Source organism: Telmatherina bonti (assembly GCF_933228915.1).
Source record: "Telmatherina bonti genome assembly, chromosome: 1".
NCBI classification, from domain to species: domain Eukaryota; kingdom Metazoa; phylum Chordata; class Actinopteri; order Atheriniformes; family Telmatherinidae; genus Telmatherina; species Telmatherina bonti.
Window position 1 is genome coordinate 22,890,930 of NC_136619.1, and position 12,269 is coordinate 22,903,198.

Below are 12,269 nucleotides of genomic sequence, written 5' to 3' on the forward strand. Positions count from 1 at the left end.
GATATCCAGCAGGGCATCAACATGTCTCCTCTCCGGTGTCTTGTCAGGCTGCGCTCCAGCTGCGTCCTCCTGTGCTGAAAGTTGACAGTCCTCTCTGTTTGCAGGTGTCTGATCATCTTTCTGCTGCTGCATCTTGTCTGAACTTTAGAAAGGGCATGAAATATATATATATATATATATATATATATATATATATATATATATATATATATATATATATATATATATATATATATGTGTGTGTGTGTGTGTGTGTGTGTGTGTGTGTGTGTGTGTATAGAGATAGATAGATAGATAGATAGATAGATAGATAGATAGATAGATAGATTGATAGATAGATTGATAGATAGATATATAAAAAAAACAATTCGTTTATAGGTCAAGTCAGCCAAACACTTTGCTTCAGAATCGAGAAGTTTAAGACGAAACGTCAAATCCTCTGTTGACTTACCAGAACAAGTCCAGTTATATCCCTGCTGCACTCCTGAGTCAGATTATTTTCTGACTCTACCGAAATCTACCGCGAACAGGTCATTTGTCGTGACGAGTTTTGTCTTTGCTGACTGTTTATAACCTGAATAGAGGCGGAGGAAGTTGTGAATACCTTCACAGAGGCGCTGCAACGCCGTCGCCATGGTAACGAAGTGTTCCACCGGAGAGATGTGACGTAAAGTAAAGAGGGAGGGCTGCGCGAGCTCCTGCGGCTGCAGGCACGAGACTACTGCACGAGAATATGAGATATTTATTCAATGAATGTGAAATTACCCATTTGTTCCTGATGGCACGTAAATGACGCAGACTTTGCGCGATGTTAATTAAAAGAGCGAGACGGAGGGTGGCGGGGGGATGTAGTGTATGGTCAGACCCCGACTGGAAAGCGGAGGAGAAACACTTTGTTTTGTTTTACATCACAAAATTATTCTAAATTTTATTTGCAGTGTTTTAAATTGCATTTAAATATATACTGAAAGAGTTTGGGGGTTTTGTATAACGTCGCAGCTGGGAAGGGGAAGTTAACCAGTTTATCACTTGTGAAGGAGGAAACCATTTTGGTTATTTGCGACGTTAACTTCTGCACGTAGGCTGCTCTCAGCCACAGTAGATATGAAACGCTGAGGAGACGCTGTGCGTGTTCACTTCTTAAATACAGGCTATTTTGCAGGTACCATTTTCTTGTTGTTTTGAACAGAGCAGGCAACGTGCTTTACGTGGCTCTTCTGAAGGGACAAAGTTGTTCTGTGATACCGAACAACACCTTGGTTTATTGGTCCGGAGCTGCTGAGAGTCAGCTTCTGACGCAGCAAGAGCACCTATCGGCGAGGGGGACACTACCACCTGACGGCTTCATCTCTTGACTCGCCGGGTCTTTTTCCATCACGACCACTTGGGCTCTGCAGTGCGGGGACTGTGGCTTTGCATGGAAACCGACGCTGCGCATCCAGTCGCGGTCATGCTGCCCCCGAAGAACTGCCTGCCCAGGAACTACAGCTGCATAGCCGGGCTGTTCGGGAGTCTGGCCGCGGCGAACCCGAGGCTGGAAGATGCAGAAGATTTTGATATGATAAACGGAACATGTGAACCCATGGAGAGTCCAGTGGTGGACGAAAGGCCGCGGGGTAGAGAGATTTTCCTGAAGCAACCCCAGAGCCCCAATCTCCGTCGGAGGTGCAAGTCGCTGCCTACACCTATAGAAAGAGGAAAGTTGGAAATTGTCCGCAGCCGAAGTCCAAGCAGTCAGAAAAAAGTCCGGTTCGCTGACTCCCTGGGTCTGGAGCTGATTTCTGTGAAGCATTTCGACGATGCAGATGACCCCGAGGTGCCGGAGCGCATACTGGCAAAATTACCCAAAGCAACCCCTCATCACCTGGACACGAAATTCCCCCGGGCTCCTTCACAGACTGTGTTCATGGAGCTGCAGTTCACAAACCCAGGCACGCTACCTGGCTTCGAGCAGAAAGTCAGAGAGGTCAAAGTCCTGCTGGAGAGCGTGGAAGCAGACGAATTCAACCTCTCCGGGTTTGTGCGCGTTCTCAATCTGGCTTTCGAAAAGAGCGTCTCTTTGCGTTATTCTCTAAACAACTGGATAACATTCATGGACAGTTTGGCCACTTACGTTCCCAACTCAAGCAACGGAATCACTGATAAATTCCGCTTCAAGATTGTCATGCCTACATACCTGGACAACGGGGGCACATTGCAGTTCGCTATTAAATACTGTGTCGGTGGGCATGAGTTCTGGGATAACAACAACGGGAACAACTACAAAGTACGACGCCATCGGCTGAAGATGTCTCCACCTCGTGAATGGGAAAATGGTTGGATTCACTTTATCTGAGTGCCCGTGTCTATAGTACCACGTTCTGTGCGTAATATCCACGCATTTGATCCTGGGTATCTTCCTTCTGACTGTAGCCTCTTCTATATTCGGATTATGTCTGCCATTGTCAGCTGAACACATGCTGCGACAGAAAATATTAACCCATCATATTTTAAAATGGTTACCCTCTTGTGATAACACACTGACTGTGAGAGCCTGATCGGGTTCTAAAAGATGGGATGTTGTTTGCTATTTTGCCTTGATGCCAGGGCTCGGTGCACCGTCGTGCCCCGTGGGAGGGCTTCCTCACATTACGTAATGTGCCACGGAAAACGTGCCGGGCAATGCCAACTTTCAGGCTCGCTACTCATTTTCAGGAAAGGCTGTACAATTTATTTTATGGCATGTTGTTTTTAACACAGTCACTTTATTTTGCATGTGTGCAAACATACTGAGTAAATGAAGGGAAGAAAAAAAAAACTCCTTTTTTTTCCACTCTAGGAGAAACACACACTCACTGAGACAGAAGACATATATGCAGGTTACACCAAGCCAGTGTTTCTCACTGTCATTCCATTAAAAATGCCTTATTCTATGCCATGATGTAGGACGTTACACATAAAGTGCTGTGCAATATTTTCTATTAGAATAGAACAAACATACATTATGGTTATAAATAATAAGCTTATTTTTTAATGATCCAGGGACTGCATAAACTAGTCAAAAACCCACCTTTATGTCATAAATTTGCAGCCACATCACAACCACTGCAAGTGTTCTGCTGCATAAATTTAGAAAAAAAAACCAAACTTATTTTCATATGAATATTTAAAAGTTAGCACAGTGTGACCAAAGGCAACAGAATATTTATTAATATCTCCAGATATCTATTTAAATATAAAAGAATAATAATATAGTTCATATGTGCCCCTAACTGAAAGGGATCTTCTTCTAAAGAATGGGATTTATTATTCTCAGTCTAGATTGGGGATTGTTGTTTCCACAAGGAAAAACCAGACTCTTAAAAAGTTAAATTTACCTCACAGAGTGGACTTTCTCGTCTTCAGGTTTATAGCAGATGTTATTTACGCAGCTATTATGATTTTTTTTACATTTAAACAAATGTGTTTTATTTTACATGCACAAGTTTGAAAAGATGCTTATTAGATATCTAAGGTTCTGATTGCGCTGTGTTACTCTGTGTTTTCTGCAGAGCACTTCTCTCCGTAGACAAAGTAGCATTTACAGATTACTGTGTTCAACCGGCTTTTGCTGCTGCAAAGGTTCTTGATAGTCTTCACTGTACAAGTATATTGCTGCTCCTTACACTCCATACAAATGACCAAAAACATGTGAACCATCACACTGGCTGATAATACCTTTATTTTATTCAAACTGTCACATTGTTTCATTTATGTAGTTTAGCCACTGATAGATGTTATACACTGAACAGTTTTCTGATCAACAGTTTGTATTGTGGTCTTCCTAATTTAACTTCATGGCAAAAAGAGCTTTTTCATTCATTAAAATCTGTCTTGCTTGCATATTTTAAGCTCACTTGATAATTCCAGTGTACATGCACAAGGCAAAAGTCCAGAAACTAGAAGACCAACAGACTGTTAGCTGAACATCACCTTGGCCTTTGTTTACATCACCCTTGCCTCGATAGGAAGCGTTCCATTTTAATGAGGCGGGTATGTTGATGGAGACCATTTCTGTGAGCACTTAGTTTTTGGTGCAGTTCCGCTGTGAATACATCAGTGCTGTTTGTCTTCAAATATCACATGTCAGGACCATAAGGCTAAAGCTGATTAGTTTAGATTAACTGAGAGATGATCAAGTGATATGTTACAGCACATTACTGAAGCTTTACCATGTGCAGGACTACATTTGTCTCATCTGCTAAAAATTGTGACTAAAAATGGTCAAGTCATGGAAGAGCTCATAGTATTTTATGTTGTTAAATAAGTGTGTTGACATATTGTCCACTTATGTGTACACTTTAAGTATCCATGTTGTGTAATACCATACAGCATCATTATAATGGGAGATGAGGCAAATAATGCAGGACAGAGAGATGCATTAATACCAGCTCGTTCCTGCCCATCAAAACTTGGATTGTTAGTTTGAAAATGGTCAGATTACTTGTTTTAGACTGCAATAGTGTTGGTTTCAAGACACAAATGACTTTTAGACTTTATTTTTCTCTTCAAGTGATGAATTTATTTTAGTGTTTTACAAAGTGTGACTTTTAATGACTATGGCCTCATCACATCTGTCACCACGCTGTGACTTAAAAATGATAAATGTATTTTCTAGGAGATGAGATTTGATACTAGAACTCAGTCTTAGCCTGTTGTTTCCCACAGTGCTGTTGTTATCGTTCCATCCCAATCATAAAGACAAAGGGCCTGTGCTCCCATCAGATTATCACCATGTATACATAGCAGTTAGCGTCAGAAATCCATGACAAATAGTAAACGAAAAAATGTATCTAAATGTGTCAGTGTTTCATATTGAATGTCTTCCTATTACTGTCCTGTGTTGTATATTTTAAGCAGTTAAAGTGTTACCGAAAGATCCATTTGGTGAATTTGTTATCTAATGAGCCTGTCAAGTTATTAAGTCTTCAGAATCGTTTATCATGAGGCTAATGTTAGGATTAGAAATATTCAAGCTAAATATTTAGTCTCAAAGAGTTTTCTTTCACAAAAAATGTGCTATATTATTTTTTCCTTTTTAGATGTGCCAGTATAGAGCAGTGTATCTTGAAACCTACCTGGACATTTGTTGGTGTACACTGCCTCAGTAAACTGTAAGTTCACAGAGATGTAGGAGGTGGAAAGTGCTTGTTTCTTGAGGAATAACATGATTGTAGAACTGTGGATTATGTTGAGGGACATGTCAGGATCGACTTTGGTGTTTGATAACTTTTTGCATGAGTGACTTATGATTGTAGCTGATACTGAGCAAACGAGGTCAAAGCAGGTCTAATGCTGCGAGAGGATGGAAAGAGGTGTGAACTAGCTTCTAAACAAAATGTTTTCCAATCTTTGCTCTGTTGTACTGCTCTTGTGTCTCAGTATGGAAAGCTCATCTGTCTGTGTGATAATCATTCAATTGCACTGATGTTTTTTTTTTTTGTTTGTTTACTTTCTTGTTAGAAATGTCCTGAAATTCTATGCAACCATTTTTTTGTTTTATAACATCTGCACTGTAAGATGTCTAGTATGTGTTTTTGCTGTGAATTTTAACCACGTTTGCACGTACACTTGAAGCATACCTTTATTATGTTTAGCCTTTACTGTAGCCTGTATTTTGTTAAAACAATGTCCAATAAAAAGCTTTTGTGATGGAAATAGATCATTCTGTTTCTTAAGCTCACAATCACCAAATGGAATTTCAAAACTAAACCTTTATTTAATGTTACTGTGACATTGGCACTGTCGTGGCCGCAGCACTGAGTGTGTGCATTCCCAAGGTGTTGCTCTGTGTGAATGGTCAAGCCTCTGTCAGACCACATAAAGCAGCTCACTGCAGTGTGCTGAAGCTAGCGCCATTGTAGACCTGCCTCATGACATGCCCTTGCATCGATTGCTGCCTGAAACCATTCCCGCTCTGTTTACAAAGGGGGGGATGGAGCTTGAGGCAGGATAGGATGCTGCAATCCCAAAGTTAAAGCTAAATTACAAGTCACAACATAGTAAAGATAATAAAATGGGAAGAATATTACTTTTTTGTGTGTGTATAGCAGTTACATGCCTCATTTAAATATATTTGTGCATATATATATATGAATCTGCGTATACGTATGACTATACAGTGGGCAGTATTGATAAATATGCAGACTGGTTGTTTTAAATCCAACATTGACTGGTCTCTTAAAACTTTTTTATACCTTTTTTTTTTTTTTTTTTAATTTAATGCCCATTAAATTGTCCCACTCTAATGTCTACTCACCAGAAAATTTTATCAGACTTTGCAAAAGTAGTTCTGCAAACCTCATATTGCACAGAACAAACAGCATTAATATGATGATGGTAGTTGCAAATTGTCACTCACTGACTATGAGACTAATGGAATTTCCCTGTGATGTTTGTTTTTATCAAATTGATTCTGAGTGAGGCGCTTGCACAGCTAACACAGTCTGCCTAACTAGTGCAAAGCAAGTTATGCTCAAGAAAGGATTGTGGATCTGTTGGACATTACCAGCAATGGAGCCTAATGCTGTTTCAGTCATTTGTCTACTGGTGTGTGCAGGCATGTTGGTCATTTGGCCATAATTTCCGTAATGTCTTATCTCTCTGTCCTGCTATCATTAAGTAATTCCTACACTGAAGCCAAGAAAGCAGGTGCCATCTGCCTTGAGCAGACGTGAAATAACACCACGGAGTCAGCAAGTTTGTGTGTATCTGAGGTGTGAAGAGCTCAACAGCTCAGGTAGCTCCAACTGGCACCCCTGCTAGAGTCTGCTTGACTCTGGCCCTGTGAAGGAGTGAAACCAAGTGGATTGGCTTGGTCTGCTTACTTACTGATGATTCCAGGTGAAGGATTGGAACAACATAAATCTCCATTAATAGCTAAAAAACAAGAATTCTTTTTCTGTCTGAAAATGAAGACCAGTGCCTGTTATTTTTTCATTTATTCATTATCCTAACCCCTTAGTCCGATTAAGGGTCACAGGGAAGCTGGAGCCTATCCCAGCAGTCTTTGGGCGAAAGGCACGGTACATCCTGGACAGCTCGCCAGTCCATCGCAGGGCCACACACTCACACTCACTCCTAGGGGTGATTTAGAGTAACCAATTAACCTAACATGCATGTCTTTGGATGGTGGGAGGAAGTCGGAGTACCCAGAGAGAACCCTGCACACACGGGGAGAACATGCAAACTCCACACAGAAAGGCCACTGTCCAAACCTCGCCCCACAGTGCTAACCACTATGCCACTGTGCAATCTCTATTATTTCTATGCTTTCAAATAATTTGTATCAACTTCTCTGGAAGTTTTTAGATCTTTTGGTAAGTCATGATGGCTCGCATCATCTGATTTCATTTAGATTTATGCAGCTCCTCTCTGCAACAAAAACAAATCACACCAATGTGGCTTTTGCTGACTTTTCCTAAGATTTTATTAGCTTCTCATTTAGCAAATGATCTCACCAGCCAGAAATCAGGATTGGTTCAATGTTCTTTACAAGGTTTAGCAGAAGGAAAGTTAAAGTCTACTAACAATGTAATGTGAATTCTACTGTCTTGTTTGACAGGGCAAAGTAAAAGAGAGAAAGAAGGAAATGTAAAATGAAAATGTTATGACAATTCTAAAACGTCACAGCCTCATATGAGATCATGTGCAAGTATTTATTCAATCACAAAATGTAGTCCATCGACAGCCTTCTCTAAAACACATGCTTTCTCTCTAAACCCTTCCCCTTTGGGAAGATGCATATATGTATATAATGTGTGTAATGTTCAACATGTATGAAGTACTGCTGTGTGGGTTGTGTGTTGAGATTGGTGTCATATTTAGAACACTGTCCTGTTTTATCTCCATACAAACCTCAGAGTTTGTTTACTGAGCTGCTGGGCCACACTCATATGAAACTGAGTCAAAGTTTGTTTCCCATATAGTTAAGTTGAAGGCTTCCTGACAGATTATAATTGTGCAGTGTAACACTGTAATACTTTCAGTACTACTTTCACATTTCATTTGCCCAGAAAACCTGCTGTGAGATGTAATTTAACTCTATGATTAGAAGTATTCAGCAGCTTGTCCCATAAAAACCATACTGTAAATTCACAGTATCCAGCTGGAAAAAGATTAATTTGGTGTCATCTTGAAGTCAAGCAAGAAATTAAAGCATGGAGAGTTTGGTTTGAATGTATTAGGGCTCATTAGTCCCTGTCTCTTATGTGATTTGACTGTCTGGAAGATGCATTACAAATATTTAATGTCAGCCAGTCACTGAGCTGTGAAGATCACCTTTGGCATGTTGGATGTGTTGCAGTCACATGTAGGAAATACATTTTTTTTAAAAAGAGCTCAGTGTGTGTAGCAGCAAAGCGCACAGTTGTCAGGCTGAGGTAATCAGCCGGCATTGTCTGGGCTGTGTAACAACAGCTGCTTACATAACATTGTGTTCTTGTGATGATTCTGTTCTGACTGTTCTCTCCCCCGGGCCTTTGGCATTATTAAGCCTCGACCACAGACCAATAGCCATTTTTCTCTCGCCCCTGCAGCTTCTCTCACCTCGTTGAAAATGTCTTTCAGTCCCGTATCATGCCAGTGTGACAAATTAGCTTCGTGTTTTCCGTTTAAATAATGAATGTTACCCATTCAGACAAATAATGTACCATGATATGCTGATTCAGCAGCAGTTGCAGCGGCCAGGACTGCAGCTTAGGGTCGAGCTGTCTTTGTAAGCTCTGAATCTGAATAATTGATTTGGTAAATGATCTTTCACAACAGTGGAAAATTCATTATGTTGTTTTGATACTTCCATAAGACCTTTAAAAAAATACTCAAACGTAAGAACACACAGATTCACTTCGATTATTTTGGTTACAAGGAGATAAAAAGCAGGTGTGACAGGAGTCTGATCCAATCTCAATCAGGCTGCCTGCGTTCCCACCACCTCTTCCTTCCCTAATCGTTTTTCCTCTTTCTCTAATAAAAAAAATAAAAAAGTTTTGTTCATGAGAAAGAACGATACTCTGTTTCACTAGGCCATATTTGGGCTTAGGAAAGAAGCTCACATAGAGAGGTTTGAAAGGAAATGCCCTTTTTTTTTTTTTTTTCTCAGCAAAACCTTGGCCTTGTGCCACAGCTGCATACCACACTTCAGATATATGATTTATAAAACAGCTGCCTTCCTAGATAAAGGAATAAACCCATGTTTGTTTACAGCAAAATAATTTGAATGATACTAATCTTTCTTAATGTTGCAGAAAAACCTGAGAACTACACAGACTGCTGCAATACCACTTCTGCTTTACTTCTTCCTAGCACTTTACTCAAGAAAATGGAAAAGTCACATAAGGACAGAAGAAAACTACATTTGTTTTTCCTTTTGTCTTGTTTACTCTTTGCAGATGTCTGTATGTGGCTATCACAACCGCTGTAAGAATCTCAGAGATATATTTCACTTTTGCCCATAAAAGACAGCCATTGTGGATCAAAGCACTGGCATAAAATATGACATAATGCAGATCATTAAACTTTTGAAGCGCTCATGTTATACAACAAGCAAGCTATGCTGTAGTATAGATGTGTAAAATGATATGGGTAGTGTGTGAAGGAGATGTAAAATGTCAGAAACTGAATGGCTGGAATGAATTTCAAAGTATGAGTTGTGTCATTTGTGTGAAGAATATGCCTCCGCAGAGCTGTATCACGCCTCTTTAGTATGCTGCTGATCCCCTGCTGGACCCCAGAGAGCTTCCAGACTTTATATAATAAAACCAGCTAAGTTCACTCTCATATATGAAACATAGGAGTTATTGCACCAGAGACTCTAACTCTGAATAAAACAAAAGGTGCAACATCACTTTTCCTTCATCAATTTTACATCTTGGTTCATTTCTTTTTCCTTCACGCGCCATAGTTTTCTTTTTTAGTGGTGCACGATTTCATATTCTGCTCAGTTTCTCGCAGTAGCTGCTTCATATCCCCTGCATATGTCGTTGGCTGAGATTTTTTTTTTTAATCTGCATTTTTCTGGACTCTTATTTTTTCCCCCTTCTGATTGTTGCTTTTAAAATTCACCCTCTCCACTGTCCTTGTGTAATCTGCTTGTCCAATAGCAAAACGAGCAGACTATTGCAGGCATGGTAAATTAGAAGCACTGGCACCAGTGAAGAACTCTTGGCCAGAGGCATACTCATAAATAATCAACTCATCCAGACTATTTTCACCTCTCAAGAGCACATCAAAACTGAGATAAAATAGTCCAACTGAGGGCGTCACAATCACAAACAGACTGAGAACACATTCATATAGTGCAATGTGTTTGATGAGATAATCAATGAACCATTAAACATCATTGGCTCAAAGCTGACAAGTCTGCTATTTCTGCTGTCAGAAGGAACTTTCTATCACACTTAGATAAGCTACTGACAAAGAGCAAAGATTTCATTTTCAGTAAAATTTAGTGACAAAGGTTTATCAGTGATTTGTAAGAGATGCCTTGGTGGCTGTGCACACATGCAACAACACATCAGGTATATAATGTGATGTTTGTCAATGAATAAGTCTGCCTAGTGTAGCACTAACCAAATCAATGCATTTATATTTTCCCAATGAATCTGAGTCCAGCTAGCCAGAAGAAATAACTTGGACCAAGTTTGTGCACTAAGACTAAGTGTTGAAACTGTACCAGGTTTTTATTCAGGTTAAAACTGATGCAATGACACGTTTTCCATCATTGGTTTGACTCACACGTCCTAAAACTCTGCAAAATTCTGACAACTATTACTGTAAGTATTGAAATCTTTCCAATTCCTCCAAGGTTCTCTGAGTGAAACAGATAGTGCGTCTCTAGTATTCCTGACAAATTATGTTGCCAGTGATCTCATATCCAACCATAACAGTCAAGGGAAGAAATTCTTTAAACATCCTTTTTCTTTTTGCACCTGCTTCACACCCTTGTTGTTCCCTCTCAACTTGTTTACTTCAGGTATTACTTGAGCTTTGGAAAACTCAAAGAAACAAAACTTTCCTGTTTGCATCATAATGTATTTCAACAACTGTCAGAAGTGCCTCCAGATATCCCTCAGCAGCATTATAGCATCCAATCTAGTGTGGGACAAAATCTTTACTTCACAGACCAAATGTTCTCCCAGAAACAGTTCAGTGTAAAATCCCAACAAGATACATACACATTATGATAAGAGCTACTACCACTAGTGCAATACCATTTACAGACTAAATGTTCATTCAGTCATTCATTCATTTTCCGAACCGCTTATTCCAATTCAGGGTCGCGGGGAAGCTGGAGCCTATCCCAGCCGGCTTTGGGCGACAGGCAGGGTACACCCTGGACAGCTTGCCAGTCCATCGCAGCAGACTAATTGTAATAGGAAAAATAAAATAAAAGCAAAGTAATGAGCTTTTTATGATTAGCAAGAAAATGTAAACATGTTGCATTTATGGAGTCTTAAAAATGCAATCATTGACATCATTAGGAGTATGCATCACAGTTTCATGCACATAATACAATTAATAAATGTATTATGATTTTAAACCGTTTAATACCAGACCCATAAAATAAAATGGATCAAAAAGTCACATTTTTTAATATTATATCTTTGTTTGACCTTTTAACAAAATACCACAAAAAATTTACAATTTTTGGGAGGAATGTTTACCATTTATCACCGCGTAATATGTAAACATTTTCACTGTAGTCTCCTACTATCTATTATCATTATCATTATCAACATCAGATTTTGTTCAACAAGACTTAAAGCAAAGTTTTTATGAAAAAGTGATGCAAAAGCAAAAGGTATCAGAAACTGTATGCATCAAATATATGTTTGGCTTCATAGGTTAAAGATACAGACCTAGCCACATTAGATGTTTCTCTGTGGACCAATGCCACTATTTCACATTTTGGTGTGAAACTACATGTACACAGCTCAAATATGAAGTTGATTGTCCACATTAGACTGCCAGGTGTAAAAAATATTTATTTATTAAAGCAGAGATATTACAATACATTTTGTATAATTCATCTGTAATATGCTGTGGTGAAATAGTTGTGGGTAGGCCTTTCACTTGGGGAAAAGACATTAGGCATGCGGATGTTCTGATAAGGCGAGTTTAATTACAGTTCTTGTTCCAACTTGTCTCAAAGGTGTCAGCTAGGTTAAAGGTCCGATCTTCAGTTCCTGCTAAACTAACCCCTAAGGAGACCCAACTATTTTTGGTATTGATATGCCACAATGGGTAATATT

General features: G+C 39.5%; 1 protein-coding gene across 1 annotated transcript; it reads left to right on the forward strand.

Moving 5' to 3' along the window:
• Window positions 1-1,402: 1,402 nt before the first annotated feature.
• Window positions 1,403-5,623, forward strand: LOC306756735 (protein phosphatase 1 regulatory subunit 3E). Its single transcript, XM_079241575.1, has one exon. The coding sequence runs from the start codon at window positions 1,418-1,420 to the stop codon at window positions 2,333-2,335; it is 918 nt and encodes a 305-aa protein (XP_079097701.1). The 5' UTR covers window positions 1,403-1,417; the 3' UTR covers window positions 2,336-5,623.
• Window positions 5,624-12,269: the final 6,646 nt, after the last annotated feature.

Coding starts and splice junctions, on each gene's coding strand:
- LOC306756735 (XM_079241575.1), top strand. CDS start 1,418: ATGGAAACCGACGCTGCGCATCCAGTCGCGGTCATGCTGCCCCCGAAG.